At 57.0% G+C, this 20,278-nt stretch overlaps 1 protein-coding gene across 5 annotated transcripts in view; it reads right to left on the bottom strand.

Annotated features, from left to right (window-relative positions):
* Positions 1-20,278, bottom strand: part of SEC14L1 (SEC14 like lipid binding 1) — a 74,116-nt gene that overhangs the window by 13,116 nt on the left and 40,722 nt on the right. For 3 of the 5 annotated variants that reach the window (XM_082705350.1, XM_082705353.1, XM_082705351.1), the window contains 9 exons: positions 18,754-18,943; positions 16,952-17,040; positions 15,922-15,992; positions 14,872-15,043; positions 14,427-14,561; positions 12,381-12,515; positions 10,107-10,358; positions 8,820-8,998; positions 8,530-8,631 (listed from right to left, as the gene is read on the bottom strand). In XM_082705350.1, coding sequence (XP_082561476.1) covers positions 8,530-8,631; positions 8,820-8,998; positions 10,107-10,358; positions 12,381-12,515; positions 14,427-14,561; positions 14,872-15,043; positions 15,922-15,992; positions 16,952-17,040; positions 18,754-18,943 — 1,325 coding nt within the window. Of the gene's footprint in view, positions 1-5,072; positions 6,032-6,053; positions 8,632-8,819; positions 8,999-10,106; positions 10,359-12,380; positions 12,516-14,426; positions 14,562-14,871; positions 15,044-15,921; positions 15,993-16,951; positions 17,041-18,753; positions 18,944-20,278 lie in introns of those variants that run through there. The other 2 variants (XM_082705352.1, XM_082705354.1) reach the window with 2 other exon arrangements.

The following is a 20,278-nucleotide window of genomic DNA, read 5'->3' as shown; positions in this document are numbered from 1 at the left end:
GAGCAGGGCCCAGCATCCACCATTCTTTTAGGGGTCCACAAAAACGTTTTAACTTTAATTTCTTCTAAAAGAAGAAGAAAACAATGAGTCCCTCCATGCTGGGTCTGTAAGGAATCCAGGCTGGGTCACACCCACCTTTAGACCAGCCCACTCGGGAGTCTACTCCTCCCACGTTCGCTCCCCTGACGCTCTGGGGGCGCCCGCCCCGTGCCAGGCACTGTCCCGGGCCCTGACGGCACAGACCCACGAGAACAGCAAACATCCCACCTCATGAGCCCGCGGAGCTGCGCCTCCCTTGCCTTCTGGCTGGGAGAGACCCCGACAGAGGTGACGCATGGGGCATGGGAAAAAGAAGGTGCCGGAAGGGGCCCGCGACCCCCTCCACAGCCCCTGGCTCCAACAGACGTTCAACCCACCAAGTCATCCGTCCCACTCCACAGGCGTCGGAGCAGAGGGGCAGTCAGGGGACACGCTCGCCCCCACGACCCCCTGCCATCCTGCGGCCATCGCATTCCCTCTCCGTAAGAGGAAGAGAGCCGGCCGTCAAGCTTTCTTCTTTCGCTTCTAACTGCAAGCTGTTCCTCCTGGCGTCTCCTTTAGGGGCGCGTCTTCCACCCGATGTCCAGTGTGCTCCCTTCCCAGAGGACCCTGGTAGGCAAGGCACAGGCACTGATGTGTCCTCGGCGTGGGCACGGAACTCTGCACCCTTGCCCTAAGCAAGACCAGGACTGTACGGAACACGCCGTGTTTGCAGAGCACTTGGGATTGAACAACACGGTCTCATCATCATTTGCTTGTTGTGTCTTCAGGGACCCCGATGAGACGGGCCTGCCTCTTCCCATTTCACAGTAAGCGACGGCAGCAAGACGGAGGTCTCCGGACTTGGCCTTCACGGTGAGAAGTGGCGCTCGGGGAGGCTGAGTGGCTTGCCCAGCGTCCCCCAGCCTGCTGGACTCGTAGCCACCTGCTCAGACACAGCCCTGTCCCCCCTCCAGGCTTGACCATCCGCAAGCTGCAAGAGCTGGAAACAGACTATTCTAGACTTTGCCGCCTCCGCTTGAACAGCCCACGATTCTATTCTACATTCAGAAAATAAGCCTATTGATGGAAAAAGAAAAACCCCAAACCAAAACACATAGACATAAACCAGAGAAAGAGGATTCCAGATTAACCAGCTTTTTTTTTTTTTTTTTTTTAAGATTTTATTTATTTGACAAAGAGAGATCACAAGTAGGCAGAGAGGCAGGCAGAGAGAGAGGAAGGGAAGCAGGCTCCCTGCCGAGCAAAGAGCCCGATGCGGGGCTTGATCCCAGGACCCTGGGATCATGACCTGAGCCGAAAGCAGAGGCTTAACCCACTGAGCCACTCAGGGCGCCCCAACCAGCTTTTTTTGTAAATGTCAAAGGCTTTGCAATTCTGGGGGTGTGGAGCACAGTTCCTGTATTAGTGGGGGTTCTCCAGAGAGCAGGAATCAAGGGAACGCATTTGTAGGAGATCTGAAGTAGGGAATAGGCTCGCATGATTAGAGAGGCTGACCAGTCCCAAGACCAGCAGTCGGCACCTGGACACTGGAGGGCTTCGTGGTGTTTTCTGGTCCAAAGGCCAGCAGGTTTGAGATCCAGGAGACAACTTTTTAGCCCAAAGGCAAGTTTAGCTGATATCCCAGTTTGAAGACATTAGGCAGGAGGAATCCTCTCTTCCCTTGGAGGGGGCAGCCTTCAACTGATTGGGTAAGGCCCACCTGCATTAGGGAGCGCAGTCCGCTTCAGTCAGTCCAGCCATCTAACTGTTACTCTCATCCGAAAAAGCACATCCCCAGAAACACCCACGATAGCATTTGACCAAGTATCTGGGTACCGCCTGGCCCAGCTAAACTGACCCATGAACTACGGCTCCCCTGAGAGATTTCAGGAGCCATGAGGACCCTGACTTGCAGGCTGGAGCTGGAGAAAGGTGTCGCCACCACCCCACATGGGGACAGAGAATGCACGTCTGCTATGAGGCCACAAGGTGGCAGCGGGGGAGGCCCTTCCCTGGCCTGAGGAGCTGGGAGGGCCCTCGGCTTCATTGGGCTGGAAGGCAAGGCTCCCCTTGGGGGCTGACCTTGGGTGTGACTCTGGCTGTGGCACCAGGACTGTCAGATCATGGGTGTAGATGGGGTTCAAGTCCATGGAGACCCACAATGCTCTACAGCCGGAGCTGGGGGCGCCCTCCTCCCTGCAGACGGGCCGCCTGCCCCTCGCTGGTTCCCAGAAACAGCCCGAAGAGCAGGCAGCACGCGGTCTGTCCTTTACGGGTCATAGGACACAGGGTGGTTGGGCTGGTGCGCAGATTCCCAGTGATTTGCATACCCGAGGCTCGTGACTGTTTCTCTGTGGGTGTCAACATGGGTCCTGGAGATGGAGTTCTTAAACCCAAAGGCAAGGTCAGAGCAGGACACTAGTCTGGCTGCTTCTACTGAAGAAGCACGGGCAAGGGGCAGGGCTCTCGGGGACCAGCCTGACACCATGAGAACAGCTGTGCGGTCCCCTGCCACCAGGGAGAGGGCTCCGTTTCGCTGTCCCACGCACACAAGCCCGAGATCAGACGGGAGCTGCTGTCCCCAGCTGCTCCAGCCACGGGTCCGTGGAAAGAAAGCCCGAGTCCCAGCAAGAGAGCCACTGTAACTCCCCCCTCAAGGCAAATTAGCTGCCTTAAGTCCTAACCCGAAAATACCACCACCCACAAACCTGTTTTCTAAAACAAAACAGGGAGCCAGAGAAGCGCCTGAGTCCGACCAATGACTCACGCCCAGGAGCTGCGCGACGACCCCACGTCCATGGGCCTGTCGAGACACCATGGGGATCTGGGGGGTTCTCACTGCGCTGGTCGGGTCCCAGCCAGACACATCCTTATCACTGGCCGAGACTCCCGGATCAACCACGCGGACGACGTGGTTGATATGGTGACGAAGAACAGAATCCTCCACATACGTTGACCCTGTTTCCTGCCCCTTTTAAAAAGTTGTCTGATTCAGGGCGCCTGGGTGGCTCAGTGGGTTAAGCCTCTGCCTTCGGCTCAGGTCATGGTCTCAGGGTCCTGGGATGGAGCCCCGCATCGGGCTCTCTGCTCAGCGGGGAGCCTGCTTCTCCCTCTCTCTCTGCCTGCCTCTGCGTACTTGTGATCTTTGTCAAATAAATAAATAAAATATATTTTAAAAAATAGTTTTCTGATTCAGACACAGTGGTAGCAAGCATGTACCACCCCATCTGCGGGCTCGCTGGCCTCAGGCCTTCAAGCAACACACTCCCAGGACCCCGGGATCATGACCTGAGCTGAAGGCAGAGGCTTTAACCCACTGAGCCACCCAGGTGCCCTGAACCCCCCATCTGCGGTCTCCCCCCCGCACCCTGGCAGCCCCACCCAAGGGGGTACGGCCCCCCGACTCAAACGTACCGCACGGACACCCACAAGCAGTGCTGCTGGCTAGAAATTTCCCTGTTTCTTTTCTTCCCCTAAAAATCCCAATTATTCTATTTCTTCCCCCGTAAAGCTCAGCCTTTGGAAAGCCTGATTTCGGCCCAGCTGCCTCCGTCTCGCCGAAGTGACCCCCGGTGCTGTCCTGCTTCGCCCACCTTCAAGCCGTGTCCCCTTGGACGTTCCTTCACCTCTGTCCTTCCTGATTCGTACGATTTTCCCCTTCTGTGCTTTTCTCTTAGAGCCTTATCTGCTGCATTTTTCACTGCGTCCTAGTTCTGTCTGAATTTCTGAAGTGATTTCATTCATTTCTAATTCTTGTCACTTCGTTTCTGGGCTTTTCTAATGCATTCTTTCCTGTCTTGTCAATTCTCTTAATGTCGTTTAGTTCCTTAAAAAAAAAAAAACAGAAACAAACGCAGACGCACACCCAGAGGACTGGTGGTTGCCAGAGGGGTGGGGGTGACGAGGGACAGACTTCCAGTCACGCAGTCAGGGCGGTCTCAGAGACGAGAGGCCCAGCCCGGGGATGTCGATGAGGCCGTGGCGACAGGGCCTGCACCAGCAGCGGCCACCCCGGCCGCGGCGAGCACGGAGGCAGGCACAGAACCGTTGAGTGGGTAGCTGTGTCCCCGACGCTAGCGCAACATCATGCGTTCAGAGGAATCCTTTGACGTTTGTCTCTCTTGCAGGAGCATTTTTCTGGCCTTTCCTGGTCTATAGGACACTCTGCGCCCGCTCCGCTTCGTATGGACTTGACTTGAACGCTTTTCTGATGCTTATTTTTATGTGAAAGTGGATCGTAAACTTCCAGAATTGAAAGGGGCTTCAAGAAAGCGTCTGAGATCTCCAGAGCTCCCTCTCCTGCTGTTCTGGGCAAGGTCACAAGAAAACCCTTCCTTCGAGGCTGCCGGAGCTGCCCGCGCCCGCCCGGCTTCAGCCTCCTCTCCCACCCTCACGCCCTGTCCCTAGTTTTCATCCACTCCTGGCGGGTTTCCCTCAGTGTGGGGCCCTTCCCAGGGAGCCCCGCAGGCCGCACTGGAAGCTCCACGGACCGACAGCTGCGCCGCACACGCCGGCCGCGGGGACCCGGGCTTCCACACCAGGAGGAGGGCTTCGCAGGGCCCTGCCCCCCTGTGTCCCCCCACCCCCAAACAACTAAACGCTGATGAACACGGGGGCTCGGGACTGTGCTGCTCTGGGCCGATGCTCAGGGTTTACGCAGGGGTCTCAGCACCTGGTCGGGCAGTGAATGCTGCCCATACAGGGCAGGAGGGTCGTGGTAGAAAATAAATAACAAATGTTGCCATTTTAACCCTTTCTAAGCCCGCAGTTCAGACGGCTGCTGCGGTCCTGTTCCCAGAAACCCTGCTTTCCGAAGCCCTTTCATCAAACCAACCCAATTCACTGGGGGGGCACCTGGGCAGCTCAGTAGGCTGAACGTCTGCCTTTGGCTCAGGTCACGATCCCGGGGTTCTGGGATCGAGTCCTGCGTCAGGCTCCCTACTTGGCCGGGGGTCTGCTTCTCTCCGTCTCCCTCTGCCACTGTCCCTACTTGTGCTCACTAGCTGTCCCTCACATAAATAAAATCTTTAAAATAAAATAAAACAGATTCATTGGTGTGTCATGACATTTTACTGAGATCACCTCTGCCTAGACCGGAGACCTGAGAGGTGCCCGACGCTTGTGCTCAGGTATGAAAGGACGTGACGTGTTTAAGCAGAACTACATATTGGAGGTTCGGCGACCCAGAACACTGACCTTTGTTCAGGACGCCCCACTTGTTGCCTCGCTCTGAGACAGCCAAGAGACAGCAGCAGGCCACCCAGGCTCACCCGTTTCTCTTGCCGTCCCGGTCAGAGCCTGAATGACACCCACTGGCCGGCAGGCACATGCCCGACCCGAGGGCCGGCGGAGGCCTCCGCGCCGAGAGGGGCTGCTGTGCGCCCTGCCCTCCCCCCAGCAACACGCTGCGATGGGAGGCCCGCGGGGGCCCCTGCGGTGGGAAGGATGCGGGTCACCTCCCTGGGCTGCTGGCAAACGCACCGCTCACGTGCGGCCACGGACGTGGGGCCACGTCACGCCCCTGCTCCGTCCCCTTGGCCGGCTCCCACACACCCTGACCAGGAAAGCAGACGACGACGGGGCAGGCCGGGCTTCTGGCCTTGCCACCCCTACACACAACCGGCAAGCAGCTGGCGACAAGGGGGCCCAGGTCCCGAAGGTCCACACCTGTCCATTTTCTTTTTTCTGAAGCCACGTGATTCGAGGATCCGTGTCGTTACTGAAGAAACAGTGTCTCGGGCAGCCTGCCACCAGCCATGTGTGGGCTCACAGAGTCCAAGGAACACTTGTCACAGGAGCGAGCGAACCGTCGGCTCGGGGTGGCATCTGCGGGCCGGCTGCTCACAGCCGCCATCGGTCTGCGGGACCGCCCACGCAGCTACAAATGGTCCCGCACACGTGGGGCTCCACTCTGGAGCTTCTAGAACCCAGCCCCCCGGATCCAGATCTGTCCTCCACCTCTCCCATCTCCAAGGGTCCCATTCTCCAAAGGACGCTACGGTGTCACGTCCTACAGGAAGAAAGAGACATGCTCGTCTTTAAACAGTTCACATTTATTATCGATAACAGTAAAAAAATCTTTTAAAGACTATCAGTATTGTATTACCAAAGGTGAGGTAATATGTTTACAAAACATTTACAGAATTTGATATGCAAATAATGGATTGAGGAAGAGAAGTGAGTTAAGACACTAGTAACATTGGGGAAACCAAAAGAACCCTTAGTGCAGAAGCAAGGCGGAGAGGAAGAAACGCAGGGCCGGGTCCACGAGCCGCGGCCCCCTCGGAGGAGAAGCAGGCGCCCGTCACTCGTGAGCAACCCTGCTGGCGTCTGCGCAGTGATGTGCTTTGAACTCTTAGAGACGCGTTTGACTCTCTGGGGACAAGAGAGGGCCACTTCTGAGTCAACTTAAAACGGACACGTCTTCGGACTGGGGGAGGGAGGGACGGCTGCGACTCAGACAGTTCTACAAACATCCCTGGGCTGAGCTGGCCTGTGGAGGGAAGCGTGTTCTTGGCAGCTGTCAGCAAAACCGCCGTCTGAGACACACACAGAGAGAGAGGGAGAGAGAGGGAAGGCGCCACCTTCAGGTCCTTACAATTCAGAAGCAGCAAGCACTGATCAGAAGCAGCACAGGGGCGCTACCTAACCCTAACGTGCTTTCTGGAAACTAGGCTTTAGGCGCCGTGCTGAACCTATCTTTTCAAACAAAGGGAACAACTCCAGGCCAGCAACGACGGAGAAGCCCCGATTTCGGTGCGCGGGCGCCTCACGGGCCTCACCGCCTGGGTGCTCCTCCAGAGCCCGCTGGGGCTCACCCACGGGGCACCCACGCCCTCCACACACTTGTCCACACCGTGGCCACCCGCCGCAGGCCCCGGGAGCAGATGGGAAGCAACGCGGCCCAGGCTTTCGTGCCTCACGTGCTGCTAACAGCCATGCGGCTTTGGGCTTGTATCTTTTAAAAACACAAACTCTTCCGGTAACACCCACCACCACACATCACATCCTTATCACAAACACTAACCCAACGCAACATCCAGACAGATTCGTAAATGACCTGCTTTTCCCATAAAAAGCTGAAAAAAACACAGACCAACACGAGAACACCGCGCTTGGGAACTGGGAATCCAAAACAGAACACAAAAGGCAAACCAGCTCATATTCTGATCTGCTTCTACAAAGACTCCCTTGTAACTAGACCCCACTCTCCACCCGCCCCACTTCTCACCAACACCCCCCCGACGTCCACCCCACACCCCCCCTCCACCCCAGCCACACACACGTGTGCCCCCCACGCACTGACACCCACTCCAAAACCCCCCACTGCCACACTCGCACACGTGCCCCGCACTGCCGCACTCGCACCCACATGCCCCCCACACACTGCCACACTCACACACAAACCCTGGCACACTCACACATGCATCCTGCACCACTGCCACACCCACCCGCCACGCCTGCACATGCAGACACAGCCCCGCACGCCGGCGGTTTCCGTCTATGCGGGAGGGGGTCCCCGTCAGCCCCTCGCTCTCCTGAGGCGGCCGCGCAGCGAGAACACTCATCAGCTCAGACGGACACTGGACAACTTCAAACGGCAAACGCGACTGAGTCTCCAAAACAGCCTTCTAGTGACTAGGAAAACCACATGGGCCCTGATGCTACCGAGCCAAGAGGAGGCAGAGGGCACGCAAGTCTCGAGGGAGCTTAGAATGAGCATTTGCGGTAAGAACGACACCAGAAAGAAAAGGGAAGGACCCTCCCGCGCGAGTTCACACACAGAACAACCCTGCTCTGCAAGTACAAAAAGATGTGGAAAGGAGGAAAGAAAAGCTGTTTAATGGTGGCGGTGCTCTCCTGCGGCTGTGGGGGCCCCCGAGAGCCCCGGGCCCCACCCGCACCCACCACAGGACAGCAGGGCACCTGCCCAAGGGACCCGAGTGGGCTGCTCCCACAGGCTGTCCACGAGCGCTCCCCATGGGAGCAGCGCTGCTCGGAGGACAGGGGCCTGGTGGGTCCCTCGAGCCGCGGGCCGTGCCAGGGACAGCGGGGGGCAACACCGTGACGCGGTGCAGGGACAGGCCAGCAGTTCCTGCTCCGTGTAGGAAGGAGGGCCAGCGCCGGAGGACGGATGGATGGTGCAGCAATTCATCTGCTAATGGACAGGGTGTGGAGGTGGCTGGAAACATTTTTTGCATCAACATTTGATACGAAGTCAACCTCTTAATTGTATACAAACTACTTTTCTTTCGAAAGAGCCCTTGTGCTCTGGTTTGCTTTTGCGCACACTGTGTACAAAATCTATGGCTAAAGAGTGCGAGTTAAAATGACCCGTCGAGACGGTCTGGGCTCAAGGCCTACGCCTGCCATCTGGAGAGCTATCTGCTACCTAGAGGGTGAGGAGTCTGCACAGTGTGGCCGCCGGGCGGGTGGCGGGGCGCGGCGGGCTGTCCGAGGAGGCGCGCTGTCCCCTCCGCGCCCTGGGCACGGGCGCCGCGGCACTACCTGGAAATCATGGAGCTGGACTGAGACTGGCTGGAGGAGGTGGTGGCGGCACTCAGCTGGGAGAACCCGCTGTGGCTGGACTCCAGGCTGGTCATAGAGCCTCTGCGGACGGCACAGGGAGGGGAGAGGCGTGAGGAGCCCACGGCAGGCTGCCCCGCGGGGCACCCCCAGCACTCTCGCGGCAGGCCCTCCCGGAACCGCGGCAGCCTGCCGGCTTGGCCCACGGGTCCCCCGAGCCCCCACCCCCCAACCCCCTGTGCTGCTGCGGCCCGGGCGTGGGGAGCCCGTACCGGAAGTCCTCGGAGCCGATCACCTCGGTGTAGTACATCACTTTGCACTTGTGGGACGGCACCTGCAGGGAGGCCAGCACGTCGTCCACCCGCGGCAGGTTGGTGGCGGCGCACGCGGGCATGCTGTGGAACCTCCACTGCAGGATGTAGAAGCCCGGCCACCTGGTCACGTGCGAGCCCTGGAACGAGTCGGGTGGCGCGGGCTGAGAACTCCCTCCCGAGACCCTGCCTGGCCCCAACCCCAGCACGCACCGCCCGCAGCCCTCCCCGAGCACGAGCACGCTGGACACAGCCGGCCGGCTGGCCCAGTGGCTGGAGAGTCAACTACGTGCTCCTAGGCTGGTTCCACTCGGGGTCCGCGGGACCTAGGCCAGGCCCCTCCCAGGTGCTGCGTGGCCTCGGGGAGGGACTCCCGGTGGGCGTCTGTCCACCCCCAGGACTTGCAGCTTCGGGGGAAGGAAGCCACCGCAGCAGCAGGGGCTGGTGGGATGCGATGAGGGAGCGTGGGCGGGGACCCCTCGTGCGGCCTTCAGAGGCTCCAAACACATCATCTGACCTGGCAGTGCTCTCTCGGACCGGCTTCCGATGATATTACTAGAGCATTCTGGCTAACAGAATGCAATCTAGGGCAGAATGTCAACCTCTGAAAATTATCTTCTTCACTAATTCTGGAGCTTAAACTGTTTATTATTTTTAAAACCCAATAAAATACTCTTTTCCTCTACTTCTCGGCCCCCCACTGACAGGCTCCTCCCTGAGAACTGTAAAGGCAGCAGAATTATGCATCTATCACACAGGCCAGAGCACCTGAGAACCACTGCTCTTTGCATAAGGACTCAACATGACCGGCCACGATTTGAAGAATGAGCTGACAGAGCATTTCCAAAGGGGCTCAGTGATGACAGCTCCCCTCCCCCAGCACATGCTGGGCTCCCTGCTGCTTAGGGTGACTGTCCTCTCGGGGAAGGCTGGATCCCAGCTGTCCACGGGCACAGAACGGCTTTCCCTGCCTTCCACGTCGCTTCTGTGAAATTAATTTCTCAAGAAAACTCAGGCACTTGAGCTAAAAGTCATGAATTCATCCCAGAACCCTTGCTCAGGTCTGAGCTCCCTGTCTTCGGAGCCTCCCTGGGCTTCCCAGGTCATTGTGACCGTAACCAGCACTGCACACAGCCACAGGCGCTCCCGCAGACCGACAGCGCCAGCCACGCAGGCTGGCAAGGCGGCAGCAGACCCCTCCCTTTAGAAGACAAAACCCCGAGCTGTGGAGGGCCTCGGACGGCCTACCTGCACGCTCTCCCCTTCTCTGCAGATCAGAGGCGACTCCACCATGCTGTAGTCGCGGCCCAGCTGCCAGACTCGGTCTATCAGCTGCACATTGTTCCCTCCCGGGGAAGTGATGCTGTGCGCCCCCAGGGAGTCCTTCTTGGGGGGCTGGGGCGACCTCTTGGAGTGGTAGATGTTGAAGACGATGTCTCCTTTGCACACGTCAAAATCCCAAGTGATCACTGAAGAGGCATCCACGATCTGAATGAGAATCTGAAAGCAGAGTGCGCGTTCAGCACGAGCCCCCGCGCCCCGGGCCGACGCGGTGGTCGTCTCTGCGGGGAGCTTCTGGACCCAGCCGTGTGTGTCATAGGAGGGAGGGAGGCCTGTCCCGTCAGCCCATCGGCCGTCTCTTCACCCGCACCCACCGTGCTGCCCACCGTGCTGCCCCCAGCTTCCCCTGCTCTCCCTCCTCCCAGCCCTCCTGCTCCATGGCACAGGCTGAGCTCCGCGCCCCCCTCAGCTGCACCCGCAGCCCAGACTCCCCGCTGCACGACTCTTAGCACCGACATGCCGGCTCCCGGCCATAGAAATGCTGTAACAACACAGAGCAGACGTGACTCAAGGTGGTTCAGAAGTGGTTCCACGGACTGTTCTAGGCTGGCGAGCACGAGGACATCCCAGAGAAGGTGGGAGCTGAGTAAAGGGCGCGTGGAGGAACAGAAGGAAGCGCTCCAGCAGGGGCAGGGGACAGACTCACAAGGAACAGTGGCAGCCAGGGCCCGCCAAGTGGCCTGGGGCAGGGGAGGGCTGTGGGGACTGAGCGCCCACCTCAAACTCCAACCTCCTCACTGCGCCCCAGGCAAGGTTCCCAGCAGGGACTGATCAGAGTCAGACCTGAGCACGTTACTGGGGGCGCAATGGGAGGACTGAGCGCGGCGGTGAGAGCTCAGGCGGTGGCGTCCCCTCCTCCCAGGGCCACCCGGCTGGTGCTTTGCCCATCAGGCAGACCCCGCGATTCCACCACTGCAGCTTCTCAGCACAGAGCCACCCCCTCAGGATCTCCCTAAACAGCAGATTCCACGGGGCACGACAGTCCTGTCTGGGCGCCGTGACGGTCCTTGCGCAGCACAGTGGCTCCCCCGGCGCCAAGCTTTCCCCAGACGCGGCCCCTTCTGCGGAACCCCCCAACCTTCACCGCGGGGACAGAGTTCAGCCCTTATTTCAGGGCTCTTATGGCCTTCACTTGTGTTTTACTTAACCCCCAGAGCAGGGCTTCGCATTCCGACGTAGAAAGCTTCCACCTGCCACATGCCCCACGACGCAGGAGAACCGACCCCGCCAGGGAGCTCCCTACCACAGACCACAGACCACAGACAGAGCGAGTTACCTAAGACAAAGAAGAACTCCGCCTGCGCCAGGCCTCTGAATACGGAATTACCAGAAATAATCCTCAAAAGACACAGCCATGAAAAATCTGAGATTTCCCCACCGAACCCACGCGTGCGGCAGACTGGATCTGCCCCTGCCTGTTCCAACACGGCAACAGCAGCTGCCTGCGCCACACGCAGCCGCGCCGGGACAGACGCCAGCAAGGACGGATGGCAGGTGGCAGTAAGGGGTCAGCCTGAGCGCAGGGCCCCGGTGCGCTGAGCCCTGGCTCGGTGCCCCATACCGCAGTCCGGAGCAACCACCCCCAAGGCACAAAGGGCGCCACCCAGAGCTCAGGAAAGGCACTCGGTCGTGAGCCCTGAGAGCCCAGACCGCCCGCCACATACCAGGACACACAGCATCAGCCGGACACACAGTCCTCTTGCTTCCGTCCCTAATGTGGCCGTAAAAAGGGAAAACAGAGAAGTGCTACTTCTCCGGACCCTGCCCAACTTACAAAAAACGGGCAAATTCTTCCACAAACAGAAATAACTGAAGCCCGGTCACGAAGAGACAGACACGGAAACCAGCCCTGCAGAGTCGTAAGCTGGCCTCAGGCACAGAGTCCGCGTCCCACAGGGAAGCCTCCCCCACCAGCCACCCGCCCCGTGCCCGCGAGACCCTGGCAGAGCAGAGGTCAGGAGGCCTCGCCGCCTTCTGGGCGCAGGTCCCTCGAGAGACGCCTGTCCCTCAACGCAGACTTTCACCCCAACTAAAGGTTTCGGAAAAAAAATAATAAACCCTAAAGGCCAAGACCAGAAAAAGCATTTGATGCTTCTGAAGGCGCTCTTGCTGGGAAGACGCGCTGAGGAAGGTCCCTGGGGAGACAGGGTGGGTCCCCGCCCCCCGGTGCGGACGGCGCACCTCGTGCGGGGCTCCTTTGAAGACGCTTGCAGACTGGTAGATGGTCTCGGTCCAGAGCCGGAGGTCCTCGTTCTCCAGCTCCTCCGCAGTCCTGTACAGAGACTTGGGGACCAGTCCGCCCTCAGGCACCTCACACTGCAAACACAAACACAGCAGTGAACACTGTGCACACGGAAGGGGCCCTCTGAGAACCAATGCTCCGTGGCGGGCCACGTCCCAGCAGGCGCAATGACCCTGGCCGCTTGGGAACGGAACACGCCGGCACCATCCCAACGCCAGCTGCAGGGCTGAGCAAGGTGACTTTTTAAAACCTCTTAGATCTACGTGTACAGGCTGACGCCAATTTCCCAGAGAATTTGCATTACTACGTAAGAGGGACGGGACTCCATTACTAATGCTGCTTCGTGGAAAAATGACAAGCAGTTACACAGCACTGTGAAGAGAAAACACGATGCTAAGAAATGTTTTGTTATCGGGGCGCCTGGGTGGCTCAGTGGGTTAAGCCTCTGCCTTCGGCTCAGGTCATGATCTCAGGGTCACAGGATGGAGCCCCACATCGGGCTCTCTGCTCAGCAGGGAGCCTGCTTTCCCCCTCTCTCTCTCTGTCTGCCTGCCTACTTGTGATCTCTGTCAAATAAATAAAGAAAATCTTTAAAAAAAAAAAGTTTTACTCTCAGCAACTACAGGCAGGTGTTTATTATAAACTCTGACCACTAATATATAATCAACGACGAAAGCTTTGTTGTGTAACCCGAGTCAGATCAGTCCACGACACGAGACAGAAAGTAATTAAGCAGAGCCTCTTCTGAGTCCGCTTACACTGGGCTAGGTTAATTAGAATCTCTATACTTCACATATTTCCTAGCTGACCTTGATCTAGTGACTCAACACTGAGGTTCAGAGAATCCCAGCACCTCCTACATGGCCTGGGAGGCGGTGAGCCAGAGGCAGCCTTTGTCAGATGGACCCGCAGGGAGCGCGGGAGAGCCTGGCCCCCTGCATGGACGAGGACGACTCTGACCGTGGGGAGCGCATCACAGTCAGTCCGGCGCGCCGTGAATGAGGTCTCCCTCTGCTCCAGCTCACAGTCAGAAGGACCAATCACTTCTGGACTGTTCCTAATGTGAGTCGTCTGGGGGGGGGGTCTCTCCACAGCTGACCTCCTAGGCTAATCTCCCGGCCCTCGGTCAGGGAGGGTCCTGAGGCTCCCCAGCCCCTTGCACCGTGCTGTGCCGATGTCTGCCATTCCTGACGCGGGACCGAGGCCCTGAAAGCTGAATCCAAACTCCTCTAACCAACCCGAAGACTCCCCTGAAAACCCGGTTTGTTATCTAAATACGCATATCCAAGCTAGTGTGTACACCTCTTTAGTGTGTACAACTTTATTTTCCATAGGCTGATAGAGATCCTTTCTCTAAGGACAACCAGGCTGCCCTCTGGCTTTAGCTGTCAACAGAGGAAGCCACCTGGGCCCCTGCAGCCTTCGGTCTCCCTCACCCTCACGGGAGTCGGTCACGCCCCGGGGGCTGTGGTGCTCAAGGACCCTCATCACAGTCCAGGGCAGAGAGGCGGATGTGGCCACCCGATAGCCTAGCCACGCCACAAATCCAAGCCCCCAGATGACAGAAGTAGTTCTCTTAACGTGTCCCCTTCAAAATGTCCTCCTTATTTAATGTCAAGGGGGTGATCAGGCAGAACCACGTGGAGCTTTTCAAAGTGTTTTTATAAAACGCACAGCTCCTCAGAACAGTTGTAAGAGTCTGAGCTGCACAGAACTGAGCAAATAAAGGTGCAATTACATTAGGCTCTAAAACACATTCTCATTATATTTAACAATGAAGAAATACACATGTTGCCAACAATTACCAAAACGGGTCTATGTGGTTTAGCCCTGGGTCAGAGAAATGTCAGCCAAACAAAGAAAAACAAAACAGAACAAAAAACAATAATCCAAACTGAAAGTCTGAAAATCGTTTATACCAACCAACAGCCACCTTTCCCACCCCTGTAAAGCCGCCGAACAGAGCGGCTTGCCCCGATACGTACCATGCACTCCCCACTCAGGAAATCTGGAATGATCTCTTTATCGATGTAGTCCAGCAGGCCTCCGGGGCCCTGGTAGTCATTTCCTGCATAAATCAGGAATTTCCTTCTGGTGTTGTCATCAATGAATGGACTAACCTGCAGGTAATGAGAAAAGACCGTGCAGGCATTTCGCTCTGCTGTGTGATTTCCAAAGATTAAAATCACCCTGCGACAGTATGAGTCGGGGGCGGGCAGGGAGCCCGACACACTTTTTCCGTAACGTCTATTTGTGTGACAAAAGGGCTCTCAGGAGCTCTTCCCCCCCTTCAGCGGATTGAGAGGGCCTGTATGTTTCCACATTTGCTATTTCCTGACTAGTTAAGACGAACAGACACAGGGACAGGAAAGCCAGCCCAGGCGCCTCGTAAGTGGCTCCCAGCTTGGGCAGCGGCGCAGCCACACTCACCAGCGTCCAGAGGACCGGGAAGACGCGGGGAGCGCGCAGGATGAGGAGGCGGCCGAGCGTTTCGGGGTAGTTGGCCTCTACCACCTCTATGATGCGCAGCAGGGCCTTGACGCCGGGTCTCCACAGGTGGCGCATGTTGAGCCCCTCCAGGTCCACCAGGCAGGTCCATGAGCTGTGGGGGTGCAGATGTGTGAGCCACGCACTAGACACGCACACGTGCAAGACCCATCCTAAGCGAACTTCTTGACAGTACGAAACCGTCATTTAGAGCCGTTGCCAAAACCAGACCAGTTTCTAAAACATCAAGCGCCAGGAACTGCGCTTCCAGCCCGAGGCCCGCAGCGCACGGACCCGTGGGGGAGCCCCGTCCCGGAGCAGCAGCAGGTCCGTGGCTCGCTCACCGCAAGGACCCACCCGGACCCACGCGCGACCCCGTAGACAAGGCACCCGATGCACTGGGCCCAACTCGCCGGGCCACGAGTCTGGCTTCTGACACCCGGCATGCCTGAAGCGCCAGCAGCTCTGCCCTGGCAGACACGACGTACTGGAGCCAATGCTGCAGCCGGGACAGGAACCTCGAGACTCCCTCCTGCCAGGCGGCACCACCCTCCCAGGTCCCCCGCTGGGCCTTCCTATGTCCACCCCTGCGCCACCGCACATTTCCCAAACAGTTCACCGTAGCAACAAGTGCGGCTCAGAAATGCAGATCCTCGCAGCCCGCAGCTAAGACAGAGCCGACCTGTGGCCCGGGGCTCCCGAGGACCCGCGGAAACCGGACAGGCCGACCCACTCAGACTGAGGGGACAGCAGTGCCTCACTCAGGGCAACAGATACCAAAATCCAGCACCCACCCCCCAACCGACCCAACTGCATGTATGGCTTTCGGTCTCCCCACCTTCTGGAATACTGCAGACAACGGGAAGCCATTTAGATTTGGTTCTAGAAATCTAAAAGCCTAAAAATCAAACCAGATTTTGGCCCCAAAGTCAACTAGAGATATTTACCCCACATTCTCAATAAGCTGGAAGGGAAAACGAAATCAGTATCTACCTGATGGGCCGACCGAAGACTTCTGTATTTTCTTCACACCGTCTCAGCCCTTCTTCGTTTATGGAGAGAACCTGTGTGTGAAATGGCCACAAAAGCCCATGATCAGTCTAAGTAACAGCACTGCGTCAAGCTATGAAACAAAGTGACAATCACACCGCCCGTTGAGCAGAGAGCCCGATGTAGGGCTCGATCCTAGGACCCTGGGACCATGGGCTGAGCCGACGGCAGAGCCGCCCAGGCGCCCCTGGTTGTTTCGTCTTTAATTTAAGCACATCCTTCTCTTCGTAACTGCCCGCGCTGCGGAGGCTGAAATGGGCGGGGAGCCTGGAGCTCGGGGGGCAGGAAGGAAGCATTTATAATCGTCCAGGTAAGAGATGTGAAGACCTGCGGGTAAGGCAGCGCCGGGCAAACACTGCGAGAGGCTTGACCTGAGAGACAGCTCAGGAGGGGAGGGGTAGGACCAGGAGGACCCCAAACTCAAGTCATCTTGAGTGGCTCTACAGATTTTGTGTTGATGCTTCCCTATGAAAAACATTTTTATAACTTCCATGCCCTCTTTTGAAATTTTAAAAAATATATTAACAGATTGGCCTGTTTTTAAATGGGAATTTTATGTTTTAATTATCATTGCTTTGAAAACATACAGTTTTTACAATTTTTATTACATTAGTCACCGCACAGTGCTTGATTCGTTTTTGCTGTGCTGTTCCACGGCTCACGGCCTGCGCCTAACGCCCGGTGCCCCATGCAGCCCGCGCCCTCCTTAATACCCATCACCGGCCTCACCCATCCCCACTGCCCCCCCCCGAAAGCCCGTTTTTTCCCCGGAGTCCACAGTCTTTTGTGGTTCACCTCCCCCTGTGATTCCCCCCCTCACTCCCCCCTCTGATCTCCTAATGTCCTCCACGCTGTTCCTCATGCTCCACAGATGAGCGACTGGCCTAATGGCGACGCTCTCCATGCTCGCTAACGCAGTGAGGTCAGCTCGCTGCTGGCGGGGGGGGGGGGGGCCTCCCCAGCAGGCACTTACGTAGCGCAGCAGAGCCTCCTCCCCGAGGGCTCGCACCAGGCCCTTGGTGTCCATCTGCCCCAGCCGGAGCACGTACAGCGGCCGCCCGTCTGCAGGGGGAGAGCAAGGGAGCATCAGCCGCGTTGCTGAAGAGAAGCTGACAGGGCCACCCTAGGAGCCTTACCGAGGAGCCCGCCTTCCCACTCAGAAGCTGCAGCTGGCTGTGTGTGGACAGGAGCGCCCCCCCCGCTGCCCCTGTGCCCAGGATAAGACACACCAGTCCCATCTCAGCCTCTCATCCGGCTCTAGCGACAGGTACTGACGGGGTGGCCGCTAGGCCTCCTCACTTCAACACCAGACGGCGGAGCAGAGCGGACTTTCAGTGCAGGGCGGGGGGCGGGGGTCCACCTCCCAATATCCACAGAAACTTTTTTCTGTGATAACGGAGTATTTTAAAATTTCGTTTCTTAAAGAAAACACTTTTTTTTTTTTTTCATTTCACGAGTTAACAAAACGTTAACGTCTAGATCTTTTTTTAAAAAGCCAGCATCCCCTGATTCCCACCCACAGGATCAGGACCAATGAGGACTTCCAGGACATTTTTAAATCCGCCCCAAGTAGCACACGTTGGCTCTACGTGTTTACAGCCCGGAGGTGTAGCAGATGGAACCTGAGAGGAACCCCCTCACTTATACAAATGCTCTGTCTTCACGGGCTAGCGACACAGAGGGAGAAAGATCTCGGTGGCCACAGTGTCCCCTGGAGTCCACAGAGTCTCTAGAGCCTGGACTCCCGACACTCAGTGCCACAGGGGAGTGGCAGAAAGGCCAGGAACGGCATCTGCTACTGACAAGCCACTGCGACTTGTCTTCTGATACTGGAGGGTCAGCCCTGTCATCTTGACAAAGAAGTCCAAATTTTCCTTGTATTTATCACTCGGCCTGGGTCTAGATCTGTTCTACTTAAAACAGAAAGGTCTTTGTGCTCCTAAATCTTGTTGAAAGGAAGATTTATAAAAGGTGTCTTTATAAAACTTATAAAAGGTGTATTTATAAAATACATTTGTTAATGTTTCACTACCAAACTTTAATCTTTGAAGGGTGGGCAAGTAGAATAAACATATGTCGCTAGGAAAAACAAAGAGCTATAATTAATCTGGGCCAGTACAGAAGATGAGGTCCGGAGAACAGACAAATGCGAGCTGCTGTTTTGGAAGAATCTGCTGGGGGGGGGGGGTGGCAGTTCCAGGGCCATCCGTGTGCCTGCTCTACACCCCGATTCCGTTCTGTCCAGCTCCGAACCAGCAAAGAGTGAGCATGACCCTGGCAAACGCCGGCTTTCCTGCGAGGCGCGCCATGGAACGCGATCCCAGAGAACTGCGCTCGGCTTAACCCACCCTTCGTTTTAGGGGCATCGCTTCCTTGGCTTGTGTTTTGCTTCCTGCCCAAAGCACAGCTGAAGTGCCTCACTGTTTTGATATAGAAAATCTGGCTACATACTGTCCTAGGTCTTGTAGGGACTGCAGTTAGTGAACGTTCCTTTACTAGCACTGTGCTCCTGAAAGCGCTGCCCTCCAACACGCCAGTTTTTTAAATGAGTCAAAACAAAGTCAGAGGAGGTGAAGAAACTTGGTGGCCAAGGGGCCACGAGCCGAGGGAAGGAGCAGACTGCCCGCCCCTGCTGCTCTATGGGGGGCTTCGGGGGGCTTCCGAGGGGGGGGTGGAGGGGCTAGACGTATGGATGGACCCCACTCTGTTCCCGAGACAGGCCCCTTCGACCGCACGCAGTATGGCCTTGAAGCACGTCCAGGACGCCCAGCCCACCTTTGTCGTGGTGGTGCCAGCCCCCCGCGTAGTAGTCCTGCAGGACCTGTGGGGGGCTCCAGGTCTCCAGAATGTAGTCCACCTGGTGCTGCTTTCGCCAAGTCAAGGACTGACACAGGATCTCTCTGGCTTTGTCGATATTGAAGTCCCGGGCACGTAGGAACCGGAGAATATGCTCGTCTTTCGGGATCTAGTGAGAGGAAAGATGTTTCTAAGCAGTGTTAAAAGTTGCTAAGGGGAAAAAAAAGAAACCAAGTTACTAAGGGAATAACACTCTAAAACTGTCACTTTTCACCAGAGGGAGCTGCATTATCACACTACTTAAAATTAACCGTTACTAGAGAAAACCTTCCTCAATGCTTTAGAAAATCGGTATCGTCAATCGGAATAATCTTTATCGTGGCCCATTTCAGTTTTGGCCAAGGAGAGCATAACTCGTTAAACAGCAGATGCTTCAATCCACAGGACTGACGGAGGGTTACGAGCCGGGCGCACTTCTCCACACTTTCAGGCCACTAGAACAAGCGTGACGATACACAGTGCTGATGGTGGTCGGGCTGGTGACATTCGTAACGCACTCCTCCTCTAAAGTCTGCTACCGTACAAGGTGGCCAAAACCACGTCGGAGTCTCCTCTGGCCTGGCCGTCTTCCTCTGCGGCCACGCGCTCGCCACTGGTCCACAGGGGACAGGAGGGCGGCGGGAGGGGAGCCTGCCAAGGGCCGCACTGCCGGGAGAGCACGAGGCACGGAGGGGGCATCGCTGCCACCCACGCCTGGCTTCAAAGCCTCACCCCAGTGCTCACTCGCCTCAGGCAAGTGACTTCACTGCTCCGTGCCTCAGGTCCCTCCTAGGACAGAAATGCCACCACCTCAGGGAGGACCTCATTGAGATCGTGAGAGCACCTGGGCCAGGCTGAGCGCACAACTGACAGCCGTGATGACAGGTGCTGTGGTCTCGACAAGTGACCCTGAACAGTCCTCAGAACGTGGCTCTTGTAACCTGGGCTGATGGCTCACGGAACCCGAGCGCAGGCCCGCTCCGCGCAACCCCAGCTTCCCTTCACTACGGGATGCCAGCCTCCAGCCGGACACGCCAGTCTGCCTGTGCTGGCCACCAGCCCCCTATCGGTATGAAGCTTGACAGAAAAACCGGATTTCTTAACAAGGCTAAAATTCTACCAAAAACCTCAAAATGAAAGCTCAAACACTTCTGGTCTTGGAACCATCTGTGAAATCCTTCCAAAGCTTCTGAAAATTAAACCATCTGAATCCTTGGGGGCGCCTGGATGGCTCGGTCGGTTGAGTGTCTGGCTCTTGGTTTCAGCTCAGGTTGTGATCTCAGGGTTGCGGGACGGAGCCCCAGGGCGCGCTCCTCGCTCAGCTATTCTCTCCCTCTTCCCCCCATCCCTCCCCTACTCTATCGAAAATAAATAAATACATAATCTTTTAAAAACCTGAATATTTGGAATATAATATTGCAACTTGTAACTTGACCTATAATTGTTTTTAAGGGAGACCCTCCTC

Source organism: Mustela nivalis (genome assembly GCF_964662115.1).
Source record: "Mustela nivalis genome assembly, chromosome: 17".
NCBI classification, from domain to species: domain Eukaryota; kingdom Metazoa; phylum Chordata; class Mammalia; order Carnivora; family Mustelidae; genus Mustela; species Mustela nivalis.
The sequence above is the reverse complement of the archived record's forward strand: the minus strand, read 5'-3'. Positions and strand labels throughout refer to the sequence as shown.